General features: G+C 39.6%; 3 protein-coding genes across 3 annotated transcripts; all 3 read left to right on the plus strand.

Moving 5' to 3' along the window:
- Positions 1 to 3,859: 3,859 nt before the first annotated feature.
- On the plus strand, positions 3,860 to 5,804 carry LOC104418635 (oxygen-evolving enhancer protein 1, chloroplastic). Its single transcript, XM_010030031.2, has 2 exons — positions 3,860 to 4,192; positions 4,881 to 5,804. Exons 1-2 carry the CDS (start codon positions 3,956 to 3,958, stop codon positions 5,637 to 5,639), a joined length of 996 nt encoding a protein of 331 aa, XP_010028333.1. The 5' UTR covers positions 3,860 to 3,955; the 3' UTR covers positions 5,640 to 5,804.
- A 4,222-nt stretch (positions 5,805 to 10,026) lies between these two features.
- Positions 10,027 to 10,998, plus strand: LOC120288466. Its single transcript, XM_039302454.1, has 3 exons — positions 10,027 to 10,230; positions 10,363 to 10,584; positions 10,813 to 10,998. The coding sequence occupies exons 1-3, from the start codon at positions 10,027 to 10,029 to the stop codon at positions 10,996 to 10,998; spliced, it is 612 nt and encodes a 203-aa protein (XP_039158388.1).
- A 3,290-nt stretch (positions 10,999 to 14,288) lies between these two features.
- On the plus strand, positions 14,289 to 22,349 carry LOC104418636 (protein TIC110, chloroplastic-like). Its single transcript, XM_010030032.3, has 15 exons — positions 14,289 to 15,025; positions 15,339 to 15,398; positions 15,559 to 15,682; positions 15,788 to 15,856; positions 15,971 to 16,069; positions 16,294 to 16,360; positions 16,791 to 16,855; positions 16,947 to 17,041; positions 17,981 to 18,108; positions 18,196 to 18,296; positions 18,418 to 18,634; positions 18,956 to 19,110; positions 19,540 to 19,665; positions 20,833 to 21,804; positions 21,939 to 22,349. The coding sequence occupies exons 1-15, from the start codon at positions 14,520 to 14,522 to the stop codon at positions 22,176 to 22,178; spliced, it is 3,024 nt and encodes a 1,007-aa protein (XP_010028334.2). The 5' UTR covers positions 14,289 to 14,519; the 3' UTR covers positions 22,179 to 22,349.
- The last annotated feature ends 5,127 nt before the right edge of the window (positions 22,350 to 27,476 follow it).

Below are 27,476 nucleotides of genomic sequence, written 5' to 3' on the forward strand. Positions count from 1 at the left end.
CATATAATATGGACTTATGTTAATTAATTAATTTTTTATTTTAAATAATTGGGTTAATGGATATTTCAATATTTGTTAAACCCTTAAATGATTTTATTGAATTGGGTTTTGGCATCTATTAATAACGGTCCTAGTTGAACAGCAAAGTGTAAGCAATTGTGTTTAACAAAAAGGGGTTTAATTGACACGCTATTAATTAGGGTTTGCTAGGTCCCCTCTCTATCTTATAAAATGATAGGTTATACCTATTAGTTGCAGTTGCTATACTTGAAATAGGTCATTGAGAGAAAGATATAACATTCCAATAGATCTTTAATTATCAGGTTGATCTATTTATTTTTCTTTAAGTGAAACAATGGCTCAAACATGTAAGTTTTAATTCCGCTATGCTTATTAATCTCGGTGTTTTACGAGTCATATATGAATTCGATTTTTCTTGATTAATTAAATTATTTTATATGAATAATTTTCTACATGTGGTATCAGAGCAAGTCATATATAATTGTAGAACCTAAAATTATTTTTTTTTTTTATGAATAAATTCGAAATTTTCCTTTTTGAGCCGAATTTAGCGTTATTTTTTCATGTGGATTTTTTAATCGATTAATTCTGAAGCCTTAGGATTTTTGTTTTATATGTCAAGATCTTTTCAATCATATATAATTTGTATAATTTCGTTGAGAATTGAGTGAGAATTTGAAATTTGAAATTATAGGATTTATACATGGAAAAAGTTCTAGAATTTTAAATTACATGCAATTGATTGATGTTTGTTATAAATTATTGCATGGGTATTGTTTCATATATGTTTTAGCATCTTTTGGTTGCATTAAGGTAAGTTTTTTTTTAGCTTAAACAAGAGAAAAACGAATTTCAGCCATTGGTGTTTAGATCCGAAATTTTGAAACTTGAATATGAAAGATTTTCTCGTTTGTTCTTTGTTTAATTCATTATAGGCCGGGCTTGTAACATGGGCGTAAGCCCATTGTTCTTTTATTTTGTTTTTTGTTACTAGTTCGGGGCGTGAGCCCACAACCTTTCTTTTCTTCATGGTTGACGGGCTCACGCCCATCAACATTTCTTTTGTTCTTGTTCATGGGCTCACGCCCATCAACCTTTGTTTTTCTTCATGGGTCATGGGGTGCCCATGAACCAAGCCCAAAATCTTGGGCTTGCGCAGGTTTGGGCCTTTTGCAATATGCTGGCACGCCCTTTCCACATAGAGAGCTGGGCTTGGGCTACGCCATCCGTTTTAGGCTGCTCGTGGGTCAGGGCCCCGCGGAAGGGTCCAATAGTTTAAAAAATAAAAATAATAATAATAATAATAATAATAATAATAATAATAATAATAAAATAATAATAATTTTAATAAAATTATTTTTTAAAATAAAAATTAAAAAAAATTGTGGCAAAAATTGTTGTTTGATAAATTCAATATGATCTTGGGAAGCACATGTTGTAAAGTATTGTTAGATGAATTTTGGGTATAAATTTTTGGAGTTCCCTATTGATAAAAATAAAAATTAATATATATATTACTCGCCCAAAGGGAGTTATTGTGTATATTAATTTGAAAAATTGCATGAAGATTAATTCCCAATTTAAAAGATTGAGATGTATAATTAAAAAATATTTATCTGCCCAAAGGGAATAAATGTTTTGAAAATTATTTGTAATTCCCCTCTATATTGATATTATGGAGATATATAATCTAAAGGATTTGTCTACCTAAAATGGATGGATCCTTGACAATTATATGTAATTCTTCTTGTTGTTACTTTATAAATTTCATGCTGTGGAAAATAATGGTGCATTGTACACTCTACCCAAAAGTGAGTTGATAATGTACTAATTATTTTTGTTGAATTGCTTATTGCCCATAATTGATCTTATTGCATTATGTGTGAAATAGTTACATTTGCTGTAAATAACAACAATGCCATAGTTGAAATGTTAACTTGATAAAATATTATATTGTTAAAGACTTGGTAAAAAAGAGACATTGTGATAAAAAAAAATATCAAAACTGAGTCTATGTTGGCCGATCCTATAACAAAAGACTTATGACTTATTTTGTTTAAAGAATATGTGAAGAATACGAGAATTTTAGATTCTTTTGATTTCTTTTGTTAGTGGGAGTTATATAATTTATATTTCTAGATATTATAGTTATATGAAAATTTATAATGCTTTTTATGATATCTATTAGAGCATTTATTTTCAATGATTATTATTGTTGATTCTATTATTATCTTTTTTTCTGTTGACTAAGAAATTGAAGTATAAAATAGTATCTTTAAACAAATTTTAGTTTAAAGACGATTGGATGTCACTAATTATGAGATCTCATATTGAATTATGACATAATTGTGTAATTTCATGTTGTTTAGAAATTGCCTTGATGCAGTTTTGTGTCGTTGAGAAATTGCACTAAGGATCAATAGAAAATAATGTATATTTTGATCACATATTGGCATTATTTCTTACTACACTACTAGACCCATGATTCATGAAAATATAACGGTTATTATATGTAATTATGGAAGGTCATGTGTTACGATATTTTCTTAATACATTGATCTCCATAATCCTATACTAAAGTTATATATGATTGGATTGGTTTTGAGATGCCGTTATAGGAATATTATTTTTTTAAATTGTGGCCACATAAAACAAAATTTTCAATTATTAACCCAATAGTGTCGTTTTCAATATAAGATCTTTTTCAAAATAAAAATAAGTTAATTAATATAGGCCAAGTGGGAGAATGTTGGAAATTTCCTATAATATGGGCTTACATTAATTAATTAATTTTCTATTTTAAATAATCGGGTTAATGAATATTCCAATATTTGTTAAAACCTTAAGTGATTTTATTGAACTCGATTTTGGCATTTATTAATAACGGGCTTAGTTGAGTAGCAAACTGTAGGCAATTATATTTAACTGAAGCATATAATGGGAGGGGTCCAGTAAACATGCTGGCTAGGTCTCCTCTCTAACCTATAAAAGGGTAGGTTATACCTATCAGTTGCTTAATCTCATTGAAAATTGCTATACTGAAATAAGTCATAGAGAGAAAGATCTAACATTCCAATAGATTTCTAATTATCAGTTTGATCTATTATTTTTCTTCAAGTGAAGCAATGGCTCGATCAAGTAAGTTTTAATTCCACTGTAATTATTAATTTTGGTGTTTTACAGTCATATATAGATCCGATTGTTCTTAATTAATTAAATTATTTTATGTGAATAATTTTCTACAAAATAGCCATGTTTGTTTTATAACAATTTGTTGCTCCAAATGTTAAGATCTCAAGAAATAACCTAAGGTGAAGAGTAACAAAATAAAGGGAAAAGAAGGAGGGAAGATCCAATGTAAGATCCCTTGGTTGAATGCATAAGGAGCTTTGAATTGTGTTTTGCCCAAGTGTTCCATTTGCTTTTAGTTGATCCTCCTCCTCTTTAAAATGTACATTACATGAAAATCAATCAGAGAAGGCAAATACAAGAGAAGATAAAGATTAAAATAGGGTTGCTGTCAGATTTTGAAAGTCCACATTAGATGCATTCATTCTGATGCTGCCCTTGAGAGAGAGAGAGAGAGAGAGAGAGAGAGAGAGAGAGAGAGAGAGAGAGCAGAACTCAAGCAACAAAGCAAATAGAGATTCTCCCACCCGGCCACCATCATCATCCACAACTCTTCCGACCCGAAGTATCTTTATCGCACACGTGGACAGCGCCACGTGGTGAGCCCTGGAGCCAGATGCATCACCTCGAACCAGCCAATCAAAGACCGCCTTATCCTATCTCTTTATCTTACCCGAACCACGTCCACCAGCTTAATTCCCCTCCCCGCCCTCGTTTTCAACCTCGCTTATCTGCAAAACCCTTTTTCCTTCCTTCTCCCACAGACTTCGCACAGAGTGTTTGAGAGCGAGAGTAGGGAGAAAAAATGGCTGCTTCACTACAGGCGGCAGCTACTCTCATGCAGCCCACCAAGGTGGGGAGGATCAGCAGCTCGCAGCTGCGGTCGTCGCAGAACGTGTCCAAGACCTTCGGGCTGGAATGCGGTGCCGGCTCCAGGGTGACCTGTTCTCTCCAGGCTGATCTCAAGGACTTGGCCCAGAAGTGCGCTGACGCCACCAAGATCGCCGGCTTCGCGCTCGCCACCTCGGCCCTCGTCGTCTCGGTATGGAGATCGAGCCACCCTTGTCAGTTTATGTTGCTCCCTAACCTTTAGAGGCTAACATGGTTGAATTATTAGTGTCCTTTTAGTAATTACTGCTGTTCTCTCTGCTCCTTTCATGTTATGTTGTGTGGGCGATGGATGGTGCTCGAAATTGGAAGATTGTTATTTAATAGATCGAGGGGCCAATCTAGAGAAGGTCATTAAACATTCGAATAGTGATGTCGGGTTGTGCTAGATAGATCGTTTCCCTTCTCCAGATGCCAAAGTTATCCTAATCTCTTTTCAGCACGCCTTGCGAAACTATGCATTTGTCCTTAGCTGCCGAGAGTTCACGGGCTGAAATCAGTTCTTGATATGGTCGGTAGGCTCTAATGATGAAGTCGTAGAGGCGTTGAGTCTTCGGTAATTGATTGGATCGTCCGGATTGATGTTTGAAGCATTCCTGCCACCAAGATGCATATACTGGTTTGATCAAGAACTGAGAGATCAATGCTTTACTCCAAGAGAGTGTAATTGAAACTAAGTCCTTGGCCATGCTAATAAACACATTTTTTATGGAGGTTCCCAACTTGGATCCCGATAAAACATTTCAGGAGTACAGTTTAGTTTCTCATTTGCACATTTTTGGTCTGCTTTTATAGATAGATAGTTGAATATGTTTGTGACGAGAGCTTCTGGTCTTTCTCAGGGAGCCGGTGCGGAGGGAGCCCCGAAGAGACTGACTTATGACGAGATCCAGAGCAAGACCTACATGGAAGTCAAGGGGACAGGCACGGCCAACCAGTGCCCCACCATTGACGGTGGGCTCGACTCGTTCGCCTTCAAGCCTGGCAAGTACAATGCCAAGAAAATCTGCCTCGAGCCAACCTCCTTCACCGTAAAGGCCGAGAGCGTGAGCAAGAACGCTCCCCCGGAGTTCCAGAACACCAAGCTCATGACCCGCCTCACCTACACCCTCGACGAGATCGAGGGCCCCTTTGAGGTCTCCCCTGATGGCACTGTCAAATTCGAGGAGAAGGATGGGATCGACTACGCGGCCGTCACTGTGCAGCTCCCTGGGGGTGAGCGCGTGCCCTTCCTCTTCACCATCAAGCAGCTCGTGGCCTCAGGGAAGCCCGAGAGCTTCAGCGGGGAGTTCCTCGTGCCCTCATACCGTGGCTCGTCATTCCTCGACCCAAAGGGCCGTGGTGGTTCCACCGGGTACGACAATGCTGTGGCCTTGCCTGCCGGAGGGAGAGGAGACGAGGAGGACTTGACCAAGGAGAACATCAAGAACGCCTCGTCATCGACCGGGAAGATCACGCTGAGCGTGACCAAGACCAAGCCCGAGACCGGAGAGGTGATCGGCGTGTTTGAGAGCGTCCAGCCATCGGATACTGATTTGGGAGCTAAGGTGCCTAAGGATGTGAAGATCCAGGGTGTCTGGTATGCTCAGCTCGAGTCGTAGAGGGGCTTTTAATTGTTTATCTTTTGAATGAACGAATTCGACGAATGAATGTGTCTATTTCTGGGTTCAGATTTTGCTAAGAAGTCGTAAGCTGCTGAGACTATCATCTTGTTTGTATATTAACCCTTTTTCATTAATAATATCATTCTAAGTTTCAAGGTCAAAGACTAAGACAAATATCCAAAAATTCTAAACCTATTACATTTTTATCAATTATGTCCATTCGGCCATTGGCCGTCTATTTAGCATGACCGACTTTAACGCGGACAATCAATGATAATTTTTTAATATTTTTCAAATTTTAATAATATTTTAATGATGTAGAGGTTGCGATTTTAGGTGAGGGTCACCCTTTCCAAGCCAACTAGCCCAGGCTAGAGCCTTCCTTGCCCAAGGCCAGCAAGGGCGATCCTCACTTGAGGTTGGTGGCCTCCGCTGGCCAATGACAAGGTTCGGTGGAAGTCGGTGGAGGCAGAAAGGGAAAAAGAAAAAGGAAAACAAAAAGAGAAGGAAAAAAGAAAAGAAGGAAAAGAAGAAAACAAAAATTAATAAAAAAATTCAAAAATATTAAAATATCATAGATTGCTCATGACAGTGCCCGATATGGCACGTACCAATTTCTGGCCAAAATTGGCTGAATGTCTCAATTTAAAAAATGTGAAAATATTTAGGGTTCAGTTGATAAAATTGAAAGGTTTAAAATTGAATTGAAAAAAAAAATACAATAATTTTAGGATTTTTTAGACAATTTTCCTTTAAACTAAAAACAATTTAGTTCATAAGGATGCGTTTGGTTGGACTTTTGGGGAAATTTTTTGAGAAAATACAAAGGATTTTAAGTCAAAGAGGTTTTCTGAAATATAAATTGTGTTTGTTAAATTGTAATTTGAAAATCCATTGTAAAGAAAATTTGGGCAGAATAGTGTTTGGAGAGATTATATTTACAAAAGGGCTTTTGTGATTGATAAAAGAAAAAAATTAGTTAAAAGAAAAAGAAAAGTTGGCTGGCGAAGGTTAAGCGACCACTAGCGATCGAAATTTGTCTCCAGTGGCTAACATTTGAAGTTGCAAGACCTCAGGTGGCTCTTGGAGACAACCGGTGAAGGTCGTCTAGGGTCAAGCGAGCCTCGATGAAGGTTGTTCGACCCGAGCGACCTCAGCAAGGGTGGCTTGGTCGTGCAACCTTCGCAACTTCTCATGGAGGTCGCGCAACGCAGATTTGGGTCACTGCAACTCACAGGGGGTCGCGCGACCTCAGTGAGGGTCACCTAGTCGCGAGACCTCAAGTGGCCTTTTATGGAGGTCACGTGACCCAGATTTGGGTTGTCATAACTACTGAGGTTGCGCGACTGGCCGATGATAGTTGCTGAGGTAGCCGCAACCACGCTAACCTCTCTTCAGCCTGTTGCCGACCCCTCGTAGCCATGCATAACCATGATAATCGACTCAACTGAGAAGAAGATCAACAATGATATCACGAGGGCAAAAATGAAAAACAAAAATTGAGTGAGGATAGTTTTGGAACAAAATTTTTATATTAAAACCTAAGGAGGGTATGCCGAGAATGCCGAAAGCCTAAGACAACTTAAGACCTATCGTGGGCTTTCAGCCTTATATGAGGGCCGACTTTTACCTAATGGGGTTAGCAAAATTTTTCCAAAACACTCAATATTTGGCCAAATGGGTTTTGGACACCAAATCCCCATCCCAAGGCCATTCACAAACGCAGCCAAATTGCTTTAAAGAAATTAGGTCCATTAAAAAATCGGCTGCATTTCTCGTGGTTCCGCCATCGGTCAATTAAACGGATGAGTCAAGTCAAGGTGATTGAACATGAGTTCGTGAATGGGTGGTGGACCCATTTTGACAGATTTATTCCACAGTAACGATCGATTTGATTATTAATCAATAAATCCATTCATAAAAATCAAACAAAATTACGTGCTAGCCATAAAAAGAGAATTGGAGCAGTATCATGGATTCTATGCTGTTCAAACATGCCGATTGCAGGAGATAATCACTATCATAAACCAGATGAGATCCCTGCAAGGGCAACGTATCTGAACGTGGGTACGCGAAATAAATCTTCTCGAATTTCACTACATTGACTGATAAAACAGTGGACTTCAGCAAATTAATATTCCAATTTAGATGGAACCATTCGTTTTTTAAGTTGAAAGACGCTTATCGAATACTAATAATATTTACTTTGCTGGAGATGATCATCATCATAATTCAAATTGCTTCTTCCAATTTCATATAGTTTAGGGATTAAGATAAACATGTATCAAATGTTCAAGAATCATATTGAACAATTTAAAAATTTTATGGAACACATTTTATATTGAGCTAAAGTTTAAGAATCATATTGAATAAATTAAAAATTGAAAGACCACACTGCAGATTAAGTCAAAGTTTATGGATCATTTACGTCGTTATTCTTGCACATTAAGTCAAAATCTAGAGATAATTTGTGCTGTTATATCTAAAAATTACAATTTGAATGGAACCGTACGTTTTTCAAAGAACCGTATTTGAGAATTTCATCTTGTACAGCTCAAACAAAAATCTAAAATATTTTTCAATTGCAAGGCACTTATCGAATACTAATAATATTGCTTACTTTGCTGGAGATGATGATCATCGTCATCATTCGGATTGTTTCTTCCGGCTTCCCTCTGGTCGCCGATCGACCAAGGAAACAAATTCGAATTCCAAGTGAAAATCCTCGAACAAACCCCCTTCCGAAACTGATAATGATCTCTCTACTTCGCACATATCTGAAATCTTGAGATGGTTTCCTATTAAATTTACTAGGTAGTTTTCCCTTTCGGATCACCTAAGAGAAATTACGGCTCTGTTTGTTACTACTGTCATTAAAGCCGAAGAAAATAGAAGGGGGAAGAAAAAAACCTGGCGGTGCTCGAAACGGTGGAGCGACCGGATGATGAAAAGACAGGCGGTGGAGTGGGAAAAAGGGAAAAAGAAAGAAAAAAGAAGAAGAAGAGAGGATGAAAAAAAAAAAAAAAAAAAAAAGAAGGACAAGAGATGAAAAAAAAAAAAATGAAAAATGAAAAATATTTAAATATTTTTCATGTTAGTACTGTTTATACCTCATAGGATGGCCGGCGTCCACGTCAGCGATTTTCAATTAAAATTGGCCGGATGGATTTAAGTCAAAATGTAAAAATAATTAAAATTCAATTGGGAAAATTGAAATGTTTATGATTAAATTGACACAAGTATAATAAGTTTAGGATTTTTTGAACAATTTTCTCTCAAAGACTAAAATCAATTTAGTTATGAACTTATGGAATACTTTAAAGAAATTTAGCCCGTCAACAAATTGGCTGCAATTTTCGTGGTTCGGTAGTTTACTTGTCAAATGGGGTGGGTTGAGTCAAAATAACTTAATGTTCATAAGTGGGTTATGGACCCATTTTGATAGTCTATTTCATAGGAAGAATCAATTTGATTAAATTAATCAATAAGTCCATGCAATGGTGAAGAAAAATCAAACAAATTATGTGCTGGCTTTAAAAGAGAGCAGTATCATGGATTCCATGCTGTTCAGACATGCCAATTGCAGGATAAAATCTCTATGATAAACCAGATAAGATCCCTTCAAGGCCGAGGTAACTGAACGTGGGTATGCGAAATAAATCTTTTCGAATGTCCCTGCATCGACTGATAAAACATTTGACATTAACATATAAAAGTTACAGTTTGTATAGAACCATACATTTTTAAGTTGCAAGATGCTTATCGAATACTAAATTGTATTTACTTTGCTGGAGATGATCATCATCATAATTCAAATTGTTCTTCCTAACTTCATATAGTTCAGAAACTAAGTTAAATATGTATCAAAAGTTCCGAGATCATATTGAATAAATTAAAAATTTCATGGATCACATTTTACATTGAGCTAAAGTTTAAAAATCATATTGAACAAATTAAAAGTTCAGGGATTACGTTACACATTAAGCCAAAGTTTAGGAATCATTTGTGTCGTTATTCTTAAAAATTACAATTTCGTATGTTTTTTTAGTTGTAGGACGCTCATCAAATACTAATAGTATTATTTACTTTGATGGAGATGACGATGATTAACGTTCAGATTGCTTCCTCCAACTTCCCCCGGTCGCAGATCGAGGAAGGAAACAAATTCGAATTCCAAGTGAAATTCCTTAACAGACCCGCTTGGGAAACTGATAATGACTCTGTACTTCGCACATATCCGAAATATTCCTATTTGAATTTTCTCAAGTAGTTTCCTATTTCGGAACACCAGAAGAAATTTACGTCTGCTCCGGCTGTTGCCACTGTCTATAAAGCACGGAGAAAAGAGAAGGGAGGAAAGAAAAACCTGACGGCGCTTGAGACGATGGAGCGTCCGGAAGACGAGATGACCGGCAGCGTCCCGACGTGGCTGGAGCGGATGTTCGCCGCCAGCAAATTCTACGATCCCTGCGACTGCAAGGACCGCTGCTCGAAGCCTGCCAAGTACTACTGCATGGCCTGCATGATCGTCGTCTGCGAGGATGGCATGGAGCAGCATCACAAGAGTTCCGGCCACTCAATTTTGACGGTAATTAAAACTCCGTTCGATCTTATAGCATTATGAATACAAGTTCTTGAACTCCGTTCGATCGCATGGCATTACGAATACAAGTTCTTGAATGCATCTTGATACTTCGTAAAATACATTGAAAAAACTTAGGCATACAAGTCTTCGGGGGTGGCCGCGTTCAGAATAGAGGACCTGAAACAGGTGTGGTGTTGGTCCGGCATCCAGCGGTACACGATCAACCGGCGGGCGATCGTGTACGTCAATCAGAAAGGAGGAGCCCATCGCACGGGCTCCTCCAACGGCGACGCCAAGTGCAGGACTTGCCAGTACAAGATCTTAGCCCCAAACAACTTCTGCTCAGTGGAATGCAAAGTCAGTGAAATTTTACCCTCCTGTACCGCGTTTCATGGCACGGTTATGAAACAAGACTCTAGTTTTCAGTGCATTTACTATCCTTACGAGGCGGGTCGCTAGGGTTTTGCAAACTTGTAGTTTTCCTTATGAAATTTATCTAGCAAAGGCGTCGCGAGCCGTCCATTTGACATCATACCCTCTGCATAACTTGGTTTCTCGCTGGTGTGCGTACGACGATTTTTGCAGGTGAAGGCTGTTTTGAAGAAGATTGAAGAGAAAGAAGAAGAAGAGGCTTTGAACCGAGCGAAGAGGAAGCCGGAGACGACGGACGGCGAGAGCCCTAGCGACGCTCCGAAGAACGTCGCTGCAGGCGTGTCTTTCAGGAAGCGTCCGAGAAAGCAATCCAATCCCCAGAGGGCTCCCCTCTTCTAGATCGGTAAAAACATAGCCGAAAACCTTGAAGAACGGGTTGATTTCCTTTGATTTGGCACGTAATTTTTTTGCCGGTTTACACCGTTGGAACTGCTTCAAACTCCCTTCTTCATTAGGGAAAAGAAGCAGAGTGCTAATCGATGTTTAGGTTTTGAAAACAGTCCAAGATTTGACTCTGATAAGTAGTATTTTTCTCACGAGCAACCAAGCAATAAGATTAGGTATTTGACTCTGTTTGGTGAAGGGCTTTCAGTTTTCACGCATTGACGTTCCTGCATCTCTATAGAGAGAGAGAGAGAGAGAGAGAGTCGGTTCAAATATACGTTGAGGTGTACCTGAAAACCCAAAGATTCAAGTTTGAGTAGGTACAAGAGCGGTAAAAGCATGTACTTTATCACCAATGTAAATGGCAAATTATAATTTGAGCACAAACCTCAATTGTATTATCATAGTCCTTATATCATGTTAGTTTCATTCATGCGTAGAAAATTGGAGGGGTATTTGGGGTTGTCGAGCAAAACCATCGAGTCTGCCAATTGCATCAATGTGGCATGGTCCTCATTACCGTTTTGGTAATGCAAGGATGCAAGTATCTTGTGATTTTAACATTCAATCACTTTATTAATCAAATGCGGTGACGTAATATTCTTTCATTTCATCTCTAAAATAGAGAATTAGTTCGATGATACAATTTCAAGAAACTTATAGATGAGAAAGCAATGAATTTAGTGGCTTTACTAGATTAATGACGTCAACAAAAACAAATTACCTCTTTTCGATTAACACATCATAGGACGACTCTCGAATTTTGAGTTATGCGTCCAATAAGATATATAATTGTTCTTTTTCTCAAAAAGCACAAACAAAATTCCGCAACTGGAATCATCGCCGTTGGCAGGGGCTGCCACCACCAAAATTTCTTTTGTGCGAGCAATTATCATGTACATCAATTGAAATTGGAAGAGAATCCACCTATTAGGGGATCCCACTTTGAGAATCCTACCTGTAATGGGACTGTCCTGGAGTAATTGAAATGGGAAGAGAAAGAACTTAAGGGTGTGTGTAAAATAAATTATTTAAAATATATATATTTAAAATAATTCCCTGCCTCATGTGAAATAACTATTCAATGAAAAATAGTTCATTATTGACAATAATTTATATCTGAATATTTTCTTCAACAATGAAATCTTTTGTCGTATGTTTATTTTTATAAGCGAGATTGGCAATTTTTTTAAGAAGATATTTCTCAAATCGTTCACTTTTTGTTACAATTTTAGAGCTCCCGTTGACCATTTCAGTCTCGTGATTGGCTTGGTGCCTTTTTAGGTGGCTCGTCCCCCTGTGGAGTCATCAAATAAATCTTTGGGAGCGTATTAAGCAAATGACCTGCTTCTCACCTTTGGCCTTGGTAGTGTTAGTATCGATCTGGAATATTTGCCACAAAGTGGATATTCTTCTCCATGGAGCCGCCGGCGACAACATTCTTTCGTTTCGCCGAGGGTAGCGGTTTGGCCGGGGAGCTCGCGGCGTTCGCCCTTGCAATTCCTCCCAATCGCTTGCTTGTTGTGTCTCCGCGTCGCACGAATTGTTGTCGTTGCTCGGTTGGATTGGGGGCACGTAAGGCGCTTGGAACTCATTCAAGGACTCGAACATGTTCTAGCCAGGGGGCACAGTAGCACCTTCGTCCATTCGGACACCGTCGTCGTCCATCGTGAGATGGAGAACCCGATTAGATCATTTAAATGCAACGACAGACGATGAGATCGATGCTCGATTCAGGAGTGGATTTCGACTCCCATACCCTGCAAGAGGTGAGGCAAAAGTCTGAGAGTGAGTGTAAAGTAGGAATAGAGTAGACTGAAAAAAAAAAAAAAAAAAAAAGAGGAGAGAGGCCATGCTAATATGAAATTAGATTAGTACAAAAAATTCAAAATCAAAATTATTTCACATGTAACAAATTCACTCGAAATTATTTTTTTAACCATAAAAACTCAAAATGGTATACCTATGATTAAAAAAAAATCTTAAATTAGTAAACATGGAATAAATTCATTTTTTGTTAATTTCCGTTAAATAAAGTTAATATTACAAAAAAACTATAAACTGTTACACTTGTGATAAATGGTGAGTAAAATCACAAATTTGTATATCAGTCAAGTATCATGTCTTATCAAACTCAATAATCTGATAGTAAAATTTAACGAAAACTAATGAAAAATAAACTTGTCACAAATATATCATTTCGTGATTTTTGGTGGTAAAAAAATTAATTGTGAATGATACAAGTGTACTAATTTGAAATTTTTCATGATATTAATTGTATGCAAATTACAAGATGACATTGATCATTGAAGCCCCATCATATTCAGATTGAGTTGGCCAAGCATCAGCTTTAGAGCAACCCTAGGCTCAGCTCGACTTGGCACGGCTCGTTGGAGGAATGTATAGATTATACTCATTAGTTAGGAATTTAATTTTTTCAAAGATCATGATGTGGTCCTCTTAGGATTTCTTGACATCGGGAACATGTGGAAAATTATATTTTAGGTTAAAAGTCTTAATCTCAACGAAAGTTAAAACATTAATTACTTGATTAATTTTTTTTCAATATTAACCTAATCTAATCATGGGGATGGTTAAGGAAATTTCTAATTATGCTTTTAAAACACGTCATTAGTTATAAATTTTGTATCATGACAACAAAGCACTTCAACATTTATGGGCATCTCCAATCGATTCTCTCCTTCTGCTTCATTTTGTTTTATTTGAGAAATTAAGTAAATGAATTATTAGAATGAAAAAAAAAAAAAACAGAGAGAGTAGGGAGTTAATTTTATTACACACTAGAGAAATAAAATTAATCAATAATGTTCAATAACTACAAATATATATATATATATATATATATGTATACATACACCGGTTGAGTTCGGGTGAGCAGTTTCATGCCTAAAACTAACAATTGGACCGGTACTCATCGGTTTCACTAAATTAGAATCATGAACCAGACTGGTCCCCATGAAAATTGCAGGTTCATGAGTGGTTTAGTTCGGTTTCAAATGGTTCCGGCGGTTCACCAATTTTTTTGCACACCCTTACCCTTAGGTAGTGCCTCCAAATTAGTCCGGAAGGCAAACTACTGCTCCAACAAAATGCAAATGATGCAGTTTGTATACCGGACCGGTTTGTATTCAACCGGTTCGATTCGCCACCCATCCCCCCCTTCCCCTTCCCTTCCCCTTCCCCGGGGCACCCGCGAAAACCAGATAATTCTTTGTCCGGTTCGTTCGCTCTTTCCGGCGACTTCCGCTGGTTCGACGTCGTGCCAACTGCGAACCCGGTTCTTTCAGCACAGCGCGCTTCCCCGTACGTCTATCCGCAGGCCACCTCCAATCCTCCTCCCTTTCTTCTTCTTCTTCTCGACAGCGCGGGGTCGAAAGAGAGAGAGAGAGAGAGAGAGAGAGTTCCATTGCTATCGAAGTAGAGCTTCGAGAGGAGCGTCTCCCTCCCGCCGAACCATGAACTCCTCCACCTTCCTCACTCACTCTCCCTCCTCTTCACTCCTCAACCCCTCTCCCTTCTCTCTCCCCTCCTCCGCCAGCCGCCGCCGCCGCCGCCGCCGCAGCCTCGCCGTCTCCGCCGACCTCGATCGGCAGCCGTCCGCCTCTCCCTCTGCCTCTCCCTCTCCCGCGCGCGGTCCCGACGTCTTCGGCGGCCCGAGGGAGCTTGCCGGCCTCCAGCCCCTCGTCAAGAGCTTCCCCCCGCCCGCGCGGTTGGCCGCCTCCGCCATCGTGGTGGCCGGCGCGCTTGCCGCCGGGTATCGCCTGGGCCTCCGCTTCGGCGGCGGCTCCCGCAATGCCGCCCTCGGTGGGGCCGCCGTGCTCGGGGCTGCCGGCGGGGCCGCCGCGTACGCGGTGAGGGCTTGTGTGCCCGAGGTCGCCGCCGCCGATTTGCATAACTACGTCGCCGGCTGCGACGATCCTCAGGCGGTCCGGAAAGAGGATATAGAAGAGATTGCCGGCAGGTCAGTTCCGTTCTTGATATATAGTTTCTTAATCGCTGCTTCGTTTTGGTTTACGCCTTCTCCGGTGACGTATGGTTGGTTCTGGATGAGGCTTGTACTAGAGATCACATTTCTCCCTATAGTTCTTTTGTATATCAGTGGAATTAGATTACAACTTTCTAATTCACTAATTGGATTACGAGATATCGATCGGATTCCGTCTGTAGCAGTGCGTAGAATCAGCTTGAGCAATGTTTTTCTTCATCTGATTGTCGTGCTTTAATTGTGTTTGATTTTCATAATCTACTTATATTTTTAACATCTAATCTGTCAGGTACGGCGTGAGCAAACAAGATGAGGCCTTCAATGCGGAGCTTTGTGATTTGTACCTCAGGTGAGCTAAAACAATGAACTAATCATGCATCTGTTGTCTTTCAAGCACATAATTTATTTTTGATTTCTCTGTATGTAAGGTTTAAAATTTCAGACAGGAGCTGGCTTGAGTTGTAGTTGACTTTCAGTCGGTTGAATTGCATATGATATGTGTTGTGCAGGTTTGTCTCATCTGTCCTTCCTCCTGGAAATGAAGAACTTAAAGGAGATGAAGTCGAAAAAATTGTGAAGTTTAAGAGTGCTCTGGGAATTGATGATCCAGAGGCAGCATCCATGCATATGGAGGTACTATTGCTCTCGCTACTTGTGAATGCTTAAGAATACCAAATTAGCAGAGGAAGCGTGATGGAGTAATGACTGGTTGAAATCGGGTCCACTTGTGTCTTCCAGATTGGTAGGTGTATTTTCAGGCAAAGGCTTGAAACTGGGGATCGTGAAGCTGATGTGGAGCAGCGTCGGGTATGAAATCCGAATTCTTGTGGTTTCTTTGCAAACACATTATTAGCCAGCAACTTGGATACTTTTTCAAGAGTGTTATGGAACTTTATCATTTTCGGTTCCTCTTCAGTACAGGCATTTCAAAAGCTGATATATGTTTCCACACTTGTGTTTGGAGAAGCGTCAAGTTTCCTTTTACCTTGGAAGCGCATATTCAAAGTTACTGATGCGCAGGTATATGTCATTTCTTTAGGCAATGTCTGCCTGTGCAATTATTTTGGTGTTGCATGGTTGGTCAGAAGTCCGATCTTAGGGTTATGAATTACAAGATCTCCTCCTGTTATTCTAGCCTATCCAAACTCTACTTTTATTATCATACTTATGACATGAGGATCTACTAATATATCTGTCATATTTAGCTTCTTCATTGAATCAGTCATGTATCCATGTGCTTGCAGATTGAGGTTGCCGTTCGCGATAATGCACAGAGGTTGTATGTGTCCAAGCTAAAAGCAATTGGAAGAGGTGTGTATAATAATTACATGATCCATTGCAAAAATGAAAATCTTGACCTTTAGCAACAAAATTAGGCTAACATTGTAAGTTTGGACACAAGATAAGCCCGCCTTTTTTTTCGGGATAATGGTGATGAAAGAAACTATTTGGTCGGCAAAGTTATTTTATACTGTTGAAATCGCTTGTCCTGCCACTAAAAAAAATGTTTGTTTTTGTATTATGGACTTTGTAATTTAACCATATTAATGCTTAATTCAAACAACCCTGGAGTTTCAACTGCTTATCAACCTGGTTATAATAGTTTATGTCGAGGCATATTAATAAAACTTGGACTTTGAACTGCATTTTGTGATTGCAGCCTTTTTTAGTTGATGTTGGGCTTTGCTAGAGTTGAATATGGTAATTTGTAATTATAAGTAGAATTTGATATCTGTGTTAGATCTCAAGGCGGAGCAGCTTGAAAATCTTCGAGCAGCACAACTATCTTATCGACTTTCTGATGAGGTAACTTCATCATTTATCTTCTGCTTAAATAGATTTGATTTACTGTAGTTTTTGGTGGCATATCTTCCATACACTTTATTCGTCGGTGCAGCTTGCCGAAGATTTGTTTAAGGAACATACGAGGAAACTTGTGGAGGAAAATGTTTCCGCGGCTGTGAATGTGGTGAAATCAAGAACAAGAGCAGCGTATGTCACTTGCCCAAGTTCCATTTGTACCTTTAGTCTGTAAATGCTGTTTCTCAAGTTCTTTAAATATTTTTAGCATGGGACAAATTTAAAGGGGGAGGGGGGACCCCACCCCAACTTTCTAAATTTCTCTGTGGGGCCCAAATATAGGAAAGTACTTCACAAATATATACGTAAGTCTTGTCACTCCCCAAAATTTTCAAGTTTTTTCAAATTCCGATGTTGAAGGAAGTAATGTGGAATCTATAGTAAAATCATCCAATTTTAAAAGTTAAATCTTTCATTGATAGTGCTTCTAATTATGATTATGGTGAAGTGAATGATGTTATGTCCAATTTGGAGAAATGATTAAGCAGGATTTGGAGATTTGAAAAACACATGCATTAGGTGTTTTGTTTCTCCATCTCTTGTGAATTTTAAAAAACTTGAAAATAATTTACTTCTGTGTAAAAGGGAAGATTGTATTTACTATTGGATCTATAGTTATTTTAGTAACATTAAGTATCCATAAACGTTTATGCTCAATTAGCTTTTAGAGAGTTTTGAGGAAAGAAATATATGGTGTTTATAGTCCTATAAGTCAAGAGCCATTATCCTACTTAAAAGGTTATTAAGTGAGTCACATCCATATAATGATTGAAAGGAATGAATTTTTCATATCATAAAAAATTATCTATCATACTTTTGCTACCCAAAAAAAAAAAAAAAAAATCAGCTACTAATCTATTTCTCCTCCACAAAAAATAATGAAATGCTTACTCTAGATGTGTACTGACTGAATAAGTCAATCAACTGAGAATTTCAAGAGAAGTTGGCAGCATAGTTATGATGGAATCAGTGTCAAAGGTTTTATTGTTTAGAAATTGAATGGCGCTTGCTTATTTTATTAGCTTTGCCTAAAGGCTACTTGTCATTGTCTTATTTATTTCGATTATCCAGGACGGCAGTCACTCAAGTTGTAGAACAGCTAGATGAGATACTAGCATTCAACAATTTACTTGTCTCATTAAAGAACCATCCAAATGCTGATCACTTTGCTCGTGGGATTGGTCCAATTTCCTTATTTGGTGAGGAACCTTTAAATCTTGGTTTATTGGCCATGAAGTGTGTTTTCATGGAAGTCTTGAATTACTACTTCTCTTCTTCTACCTCAGGTGGTGAATATGACACTGACCGAAAAATGGATGACTTGAAGATACTTTATAGAGCATATGTTGCAGAGTCTTTCTCAAGTGGTAGACTGGAGGAAAGCAAGGTATGGGATTTTTTCTATTAAAATATCGTCTGCCTCTTACCTGCCCTTTCTTGTATATTACCTGGCTAATGTTGTCTTTGCTTCCTGATAACCTTACTTCTGTTGTTTCTCTGTTTCATAGCTTGATGCATTGAGTCAACTGAGGAATATCTTTGGTTTGGGAAAACGCGAGGCTGAAGCCATCATGCTTGATGTATCTGCAAAGGTGTATCGTAAACGACTTCAACTTGCCTTCACTGGTGGTGAACTGGAAGCTGCAGATAGCAAAGCGGCCTTCCTCCAGAATCTATGTGAAGAGTTACACTTTGATCCTCAAAAGGCCAGTGAGATTCATGAAGGTATATTCACTGATTCCTAGTTTTGGAGTGTTCCTGTGTCATATATGATGTGTGTGTGTGTGTGTGTGTGTGTGTGTGTGTATTCATGCTGTGATCCAGTGGTTCTTCATGCTTATCTACTTGGTAAAACTTCTAATCACTTAAGGAGTTCAAAAAGAAGAATTTTCTTGAATGGAAAATAAAAAAACGTCCTTTGGGCATATGTGGGACAATTTTCTGAACTATTTAGGACTAAAATTCTTATGATACTTGTGTACTATGTCACGTATACCATTGTCTCACCAAAGTATTGATCGCATGCTCTTTCATTTTCACATTAAGAAATTTACCGGCAGAAGCTTCAGCAGTGTGTTACTGATGGAGAATTGAGTGAAGAGGATGTTAAAGCTTTGCTAAGAATACGAGTTATGCTCTGTATCCCTCAGCAGACAGTTGAAGCAGCTCACTCCAGTATATGTGGCAGTTTATTTGAGAAGGTAAAGTTTTGTCTCCTCTGATGAATTCCTGTTTCTCTAGAGTTCTTTCTACTTTGTACTTTTTCGCTTGTAATTTGCGTACTGTAAGTTACAGTTTGACAGCAGTTTTTGTATGCTTTGGAACTTCAGTTAGTATGAAGACTACCATATCGTGTTGATAATTTTGTCATTTGTATGACCAAAGTGCAGCCTGTGGGTTTTGGGTAGTCATTAAGAAGTTTTATCTCTGAATTATCATCTTAAGATAAAGATGCAAGGAGATGTTGTGGACCTCTAAATGTAAATCTTTTTTCCATTTGCAATGACAAGGAAAGCCTTCAGTTTATCCACAATGGTCAGGAACATATTTTTCTGATGTCTTAGGTAAATGGAGAAAATCATTGTCTTTTATCTTTTCTCTTTGCTGACTTACTGAACTATTGGATCCAGGTTGTGAAGGATGCAATTGCCTCAGGTGTTGATGGATATGATGCTGAAGTGAAGAAATCGGTGAGAAAAGCAGCTCATGGCTTGCGCTTGACAAGGGAGGCTGCCATGTCTATCACCAGCACAGCTGTGAGTAATTTTTGGCCTAATTCTTCTTCTGATGATCGATGGACCAATATAATATGGTTTTCTCTTTACCCAAAGAATTTATCTTCCTTTACCATTTTTTTTTTTGTTTTTGGTTGAATTGTATCTTTCTCTTCATCAGGACATCGATGAGAGTTACTGGACATCAATATGAATGTTTCAAATGTGTTTGTGCGACTAACCAACCTAGGAATGATACTGAGTTTGAGTATCTAAAATGCATGAAATTACGACTTCAGAGAATTTGCAATCAATCTTTTATGGCATTACTTCTTTTGTATAGTGTGATTGTATGAGTATCCACCTCATCTAAAACTCAGTCTTATAACTTGCAAGGACTTTTCATGTCATGCTTATAGGATGATATTTCAAATGGTGGCAAAAAGTTTGGAGAGTTGCATGTGCAAGTGTGAGATGATAAGATATTTTTGCAGTGATTTAATTGGATGTGCTGACCTTTGCTTCTCCATATAGTTTTAAAATGGCTGTCTTTACAAGAGGAGCCTTTAACTTGTAAAAAGATCAGTGTACTTGTAACAAGTTAAACTAATAACCAATGCCGACATAGATGGGTAGGTGCTCTATAAAACTGTTTGGGAGTTGTACATTTATTTTTTTGAGGATGAATGCAGTCTATGCTCAAGAGATAAGTAGCCATCTATGCCTACCTTCTCCTCCTTGGGGGAGGATAGCACAGATCCCAGCTTGAGTGTGTAGCTACGTATATAATGGAAGACAACTATCCTTTTGAGGAAAGATTTTTTGGCAAAGCCAGATTGAAAGTATTTTTTCTTCTTTGATATATGTCTTTGGATCAGGCTACAGAGGAGCAACCTTACCTTTTTCACAAGGTTCATGCTGGTCATACGAGATATCAATGTTCCTACTAAAAAATCACACAAAGCTGACTAATATCTGACTGTCCTTCATACCAGCTAGCACTTCTTGGTGCTATTTTGCCGTAAAATATGCTATTCAGATTTGTATTTGTCTTGTGCATGCAAGCTGATGCAACAAGCATGTGAACTTGCATTGTTTTAAGGTTTGAGAATCAATCTTTTGGTTATGTATTGTCTAGGATGAAAAGAAGTACATTGGTTGATTTATTTCAGGCAAACATGACCTTCCATTGCCTCATAACCCATGCAGGTCAGAAAGATTTTCATAAGTTACATTAAACGAGCACGGGCAGCTCAGAATCGTACTGAATCTGCAAGGGAGCTTAAGAAGATGATTGCTTTCAATACGTTGGTCGTTACGGAACTGGTGGCAGACATAAAAGGGGAATCCCCTGAAGCTGTATCTGAAGAGGCTGCTAAGGAGGTAGAAAGACAAATTGAAGTGGATGAAGAATGGGAGTCACTCCAGACCCTTAGAAAGATAAGACCCAACAGAGAACTTACGGCCAAGTTAGGAAAGCAAGGCCAAACAGAGATAAATCTGAAGGACGATCTTCCAGAGAGGGATAGGACAGACCTCTATAAAACCTACCTGTTGTTCTGCCTAACAGGAGAAGTCACCAATATCCCGTTTGGGGCACAAATCACAACGAAAAAGGATGACTCCGAATATGTACTGCTAAACCAGCTTGGTGGTATCCTTGGTTTGTCCCCTAAGGAGATTGTGGAAGTTCACCGGAGTCTTGCTGAGCAGGCATTCAGACAACAAGCAGAGGTTATACTGGCTGATGGTCAGCTGACAAAAGCTAGGATTGAGCAGCTTAATGAGGTGCAGAAGCAAGTTGGCTTGCCTCCACAGTATGCTCAGAAAGTAATCAAGAGCATTACAACTACGAAAATGGCAGCTGCAATAGAAACTGCTGTCAGTCAGGGGAGGCTCAACATAAAGCAGATAAGAGAACTCAAGGAAGCGAGCGTAGATTTGGACAGCATGATATCTGAGAGCTTGCGGGAGAACCTCTTCAAGAAAACTGTGGATGAAATTTTCTCTGCCGGGACCGGTGAATTTGATCAGGAGGAAGTCTATGAGAAAATACCAGCTGACCTGAATATTAATGCTGAGAAAGCTAGGGAGGTGGTTCACGAACTTGCTCAAAGTAGATTGTCAAATTCACTCATTCAGGCTGTAGCCTTGCTACGACAAAGGAACCAAAAAGGAGTGGTACGGAGATAAAGTCCTTTTTCGCTCTCTCTACATTTTTCCAATTTGTTGAAGCTTGTGGACCTAGTTATCATAGAAAGAGTCCAGATGCTAGCTTTACATTATCAGTAAGCCACAATCATCATTTTTTGTAGGTTTCCTCGCTTAACGATCTGCTGGCTTGCGACAAAGCTGTACCCGCGAATCCGCTGTCTTGGGAAGTCCCAGAAGAAATGGCTGACTTATTTTCTATATACATGAAGAGCGAGTCTGCTCCGGAAAAACTATCCAGATTGCAATATCTGCTTGGCATCAGTGACTCGACTGCAGCGGCCATTCAAGAGATGGGAGACAGAGTAATTCAAATTGGCGCAGAGGAAGACTTTGCTTTCTGAGAACTGTGGTAATTTCTTCTCGCATCCGATTATTGGCTAAGTTTTTTTGTCTACTTGGAATGTTTTCATAGCAGAAGTAGCGGACCCCTTGTAAAAAAATGGTCACATCTCACTTCACTCCCAAGTCTTGCTATACAGAGTTACAAAGCAATGTCTTGCTATACAGAAAAATCATGTAGTACTTGGGGGATAAAAATGGTCTCACATTTCAAATATATGAAAAAATTGACATAAAAGCAAGATCACGTATTCTTTAGTGGAGGGATTAAAATGGTCACCGCTTCCGTCCAAAAAAATCCTACATGTCAGCTGACATTTGGTTAATGACGCTGATGCGACGCTTTTAGTTGTTAGAATATTTAAACATAGGATCGTGGATTTTAAAATAAAGTAGTTTTCACTGAGGAAAGAAAAGGGTTGAGCAGTTGGGTGCGTTTGGGAACCACTTCCCAAAGCCCCTTTGAAGCCTAAAGGTACTTGGCCAAATGCTAGGCCGTTTGGGAAAAAATTTGAGCCCGCATTCAGGGAATGGAATGCAGGCGTGAATGAAGCCGGCCCGGGGGGACCCGCCTTGGGCTTTCGGCTTGGCATGCCCACACTTCTGTTCATAACTTTTTTTTTCCGAAATTGTCCTCACGAATATTTTGTTTTTCCGGTTCTTGCCCTTGTCGTGACAATTTTGTTTTTCATCTTCTCTAGGGATTCGGGTTGGTGGAGCGGCATACGCTCCAGAGGGACGCCGGCGATCGTTGGGTGGCGCGATCGACGGAGATGGCGCAACCGACGCCGGAGGTGGCGCCGGTCACCGCAAACCATCCGGGGCGGCAGACGGTCTTCTCCTTCCGCGAGCTTCTTCTTCCGCGAGCGGTTCGACAGCGACGCCGGGCGGTGGCGCGACCGCCGCGACCCACGGCCCGTGCGGGTCACCGCGACCAGATCTGGGGGGCGCAGGTCGCGGGAGGACCTTGCCGCCCGATCCGGGGTTGCGCGACCTCGCGGCCCTCGGATCGGGTCGCGGCGTGCCGCGCGACCTCCCGCGACCTCGCCGCCCGGGGCCCGAGGGCGGCGTGCGGTCACATGACCCCGCGACGACCAGATCCCGGGGCGGCGGTCCTCCCGCGACCTCGCCTCAGATCCGGCGTCGCCGGAGGTCGCCGGAGGTCGCGACGCGCGCGCGACCTCGTCGCCCGTGATCCGGATCAGGCACCGGAGGTCCGGGAGGTCGCCGAAGGTCGCCGGCGCCACCCGCCCTTTTGGTCAATTTTTTAATTTTTCTTTTGATAATTTTTTTTTACCACAAAGATCTTTTGCAAGTGTAATTTCCCAAACGCTATTTTGCTCAAAATACTTTACAAAGAGCTTTCAAAGTGCGATTTAGCAAACACGGTTGCGTTTTGAAAACACTTTTAAGTCAAAGGTATTTGCGATTTTCCAAAGACATTTCCCAAAAGTAGTTCCCAAACGCACCCAAAAGTAGTTCCCAAACGCACCCAAAGAGGCATGGCAGCCTTCGGCTACTGGTTGTTGCCCCTCTCTGGTTGCTTCCCGGCTGTCCTGACTATTGGATCTAAGGTTGGTGACTATTGTTGCTTTGGATCTGGTCCATACGGAGGTCCAATGACCTTGGATCCGGACTAGATCGGCATGGCCAAGGCCATGGGAGACCCTTGGTTCTCATTGCAAAGCCCACATATCGGCGGGCTTTGTCCAATACGCATCAGCTTGGGCATTGCTCGAGCCTGAGCGCTGCGGCGGCTGTTGGAGTCTCTGGTGATGGGGATTCCCATCTTGGTCCAGAAGTTCATTTGTCTCTGCAAATTTCTTGTTCACTTTCATATTTCTAACTCAAAAGAAAAAAAAAGAAGAAGAAAAAAAAAAAAAAGAAGTAGAAGAGACCGCTCTATCTGTGTATTGTCAATGGTCTTTTGCATTCCTGTGGGATGTTTAAACTTTTTTAGATTTGATCATATGGCTTTTACTCAGGTGTTGGTTTCGGAATCAATTGGGAAAAACGGAGGGAAAAAAAGAAAGAATTTGAAAATAAGCTCTTCTGTAAAAATGGAGGATTGGTGAAAATTAGCGTGGGACCCTTTCTTTCATACCAAAGAAAACTGATTTTTATTTTAAGACCTACAATTCTATTTTAATTTTTTCATAAGAAAAAGTGTCACGCCAATGTATCACTTCGGCATTTATTAGTCGCGTCATCTGTCACACTGTATCAATTGAAATAAATGGTGGTCAATTTTATCTATGTATAATACTTTTTAACATGTAAAATGTGAGATCATCTTGATCCCTTGACTACAAGCGCATTATGTTCTTTTTGCAGATTTGGCTTTTGTATTTAGGGTGTCGTACTTTCCCGCTTTTCATGTACCATGCATTTGCTGTTGCGGTGCCATGCGGATCACCCACTTCCAGTCTTACTATTTCGTTTTCCCAAAGAATAAAACACTGAAAGGAAAAAATCACAAAAAAATTCTAAATTTTGCCTAAAATGACAAATTTACTTTAATTTTTTTTTTTTTTTGGATGTGAAAAACCCCGAATTTTGTCAATTGTACATATTTACCCCAAACTTTTTTTTTTTTTCGTGACATAAAAAATCATAAACTTTTATCCGTGTGACACATTTACTCCAAATTATAGGACATTTTAATCCTTTTACTTTCTAAATTTTTCTTCTTCTTCTTTTCTCTTCCCTTCGCTAGCCATACCAAAGGGAAGCCGGCGTCCTGCGAGAGTCACCCTCGCCTAGGCTGGCTAGGGTCGCCCTCGCCGGTGTTGGGCGAGGGCACCCCTTGCCCGACGCCAGCGAGGGCCTACGTCGACGAGGGCACCCCTCGCTAGGCCCTCTCCAGTGTCGGGTGAGGGGTGTCCTTACTAGATCTGGCGAGGGTCGTCCTTGTCGACGTTGGGTGACCCTCGTCGGCATCGGGCGAGGGCGTACTCGAGTGGGGGGTGCCTCGTCGGTATCGGCGAGGGAGGCCCTCACCCGACTCGGCCAAGGGCTGCCCTCGCCGGATGTTGGCTTCCCTCCGCCGGCTCCGCCATGGCCGGCAAAGGGAAGAGAGAAGAAGAAGAAGAAAAATAAAGAAAAAATAAAACGAAAATGCTTTTAGTGAAGTGAATGTGTCATAATTTGTAAAGTTTGGGGTTTTTCATGTCAAAAAAAAAAAATCGGATAAATTTATTACTTTGGGCAAAGTTTGGGATTTTTGGTGATCTTTTCTCAATACTGAAAATATTAAAAGCAATCAATCCTAAAAGAAAGTTGCAAGCCTATAAAGTAGTTTTCTTGATTTTAGATTCATTCTACATGAGGTATTTCCTATTATCCTTTGTCGCGGTCCTTTAGGATTCAAAGATGGCGAAAGCAGAAGTGACTAAGATTGAATACCGGAAACTGAACAGGCATGCAACCAATGTGATTTGGTCACACAACGGTATCGTACCCGTTGACCAATCGAGCTTGTGGTCGACAAGGCTGGATATTTGATGCAACCGGGTTGCACTTTCGATTTGCTCCTCTGAGCACTGGATATGGATTTTCTTGCCCTCAAATCCAAGTTACTCTATGGTCTACCAAGCAATCGGACCCTTAATTTGACGATAATCGACACATATTCCAATATGATCGATCTCACGAGAAAAAAAGGAAGTAAACATGGCAGGAGGGAGGCAAAAAATCGTTTAGCTGGAGTTGGGTTTGGGTTTTGGAGTCTAATGGATTGCACGTGGATGGATCGGATCGAAATTTTTTGCAATGCTTAATTAGTTGTGGTTCAGGCAAACTTGGAAGTGTTCTTAATTTAGTCAAACATGAATCAGCACAGCTGTCAAACGCAATGATCGAAAGTCCAAGTTAGGAACTTTCATTGGAAGGAACGACCACCGATTTATTCGTGCAGCTTTCGGTCCCTTTTTCTCTTTTCTCGAAAAAGTAAACTAGATAGCATTGTATATGCATGAAATATAAAAAATAATATACATATAATTATAGCGAAAAATAACCGTGTTAATCGGCAAAAATAAAATAAAAGGACGACGTGGCCCTCCTATTTTCCGCACAGTTGTGAATTCTTTTATCTTTTCGATTTAATATGGAAATCTGGCATACAACAGCACCAAATAAAAGTCTGGAAAAATGTCGAGTCCTTGTTTGGAATAAGTTTCAAAACTTTGAATTTTCATCTGGAGTCGTGTAATGAATTAGATTATAATAAGAATTCACGTACTGCAATTTATGAATATAAATAGCCCGCAAATAGAAAATTTCATATTTACAATGTAGTTGAAGAATGAAGCACAATTCTTTGTTCAATTACCAAACTTTCTCTAAACAAAAGTACAGAAAAAAAGAGTGAGTTTTTCGTTGTTTATCTCCTTACCGTCATGTTATTGAATGACCTTTTCTGACTGGAAGTAGTGATATTAAAAGGAAATACGTAATGTTGAAAGTGTTGAGGAATATCCCATAAATATATTGTTGGCATGTCTTCTACCAGCTTTAAGAATAACAAAGTACCAGAGCATAGGTTAAGGATCCAAATTTTGGCGCTCTTCCTCCATATTATGCCTATTTTCTTGTTGCCCTGTCATTTTATTGATGTGATTACGTCCAAAAATCCTACTATAAATGTGTAGGGCCAGCTATAGTGAGGGCCGCAACACCGTTGTTGTGGCTCGTGAGGCCTCGGCCAAATTCGACGAGGTTTGTGACCCTCACCCAAGAGTTGGCAGGGGTTGTTGGCCCTAGCCTAGAGGCCAACAAAGGTCGGCAGGGGCCTTGTTGGCACACTGAAGAAAAAACGAAAAAGAAAATAAGAAATCAATCAATAAAAATATTAAAATAGGGAAAATTTTTAAAAAATTAAAAATTATTCATGATAGTGCTAATTGCACAATGTAGGATCGACTAAACCAGCACATCAACGATTTAAGATCACAATTAGCTGAAATAACTCAATTGACAATCCATTAAAAGTTTTATAATTAAAGTGGTAAATCATCAAACTATTCATAATTAAATTTGTTTAATGAAAAGATTTATGACTAAATTGGCTATTACACGATAAGTTTATGACTAAATTGATACAATTGAAAAAAAAAATAAGACTAAATTGGCCGGTGTACAACAAGTTTAGGATTTTTTGGGTAATTTTCTCCATAAAAAAACATAGCAAGGCGAAGGTAAAAAATTATTGAGAATTAAATTGACATAATTAAGAAGCTTAGGAGACGGTGAACTATTTTCCATGTGAATCAGTGTTGTTGGTAAAAAATTCAAAATGC

The sequence above is a fragment of the Eucalyptus grandis genome, chromosome 9 (genome assembly GCF_016545825.1).
Source record: "Eucalyptus grandis isolate ANBG69807.140 chromosome 9, ASM1654582v1, whole genome shotgun sequence".
Classification (NCBI taxonomy): domain Eukaryota; kingdom Viridiplantae; phylum Streptophyta; class Magnoliopsida; order Myrtales; family Myrtaceae; genus Eucalyptus; species Eucalyptus grandis.

Coding starts and splice junctions, on each gene's coding strand:
- LOC120288466 (XM_039302454.1), top strand. CDS start 10,027: ATGGAGCGTCCGGAAGACGAGATGACCGGCAGCGTCCCGACGTGGCTG. Junction 10,231..10,362: donor CCGGCCACTCAATTTTGACG/GTAATTAAAACT, acceptor GAAAAAACTTAG/GCATACAAGTCTTCGGGGGT. Junction 10,585..10,812: donor TCTGCTCAGTGGAATGCAAA/GTCAGTGAAATT, acceptor CGATTTTTGCAG/GTGAAGGCTGTTTTGAAGAA.
- LOC104418635 (XM_010030031.2), top strand. CDS start 3,956: ATGGCTGCTTCACTACAGGCGGCAGCTACTCTCATGCAGCCCACCAAG. Junction 4,193..4,880: donor CCTCGGCCCTCGTCGTCTCG/GTATGGAGATCG, acceptor GGTCTTTCTCAG/GGAGCCGGTGCGGAGGGAGC.
- LOC104418636 (XM_010030032.3), top strand. CDS start 14,520: ATGAACTCCTCCACCTTCCTCACTCACTCTCCCTCCTCTTCACTCCTC. Junction 19,111..19,539: donor GTGGCAGTTTATTTGAGAAG/GTAAAGTTTTGT, acceptor TATTGGATCCAG/GTTGTGAAGGATGCAATTGC. Junction 21,805..21,938: donor AAAGGAACCAAAAAGGAGTG/GTACGGAGATAA, acceptor CATTTTTTGTAG/GTTTCCTCGCTTAACGATCT.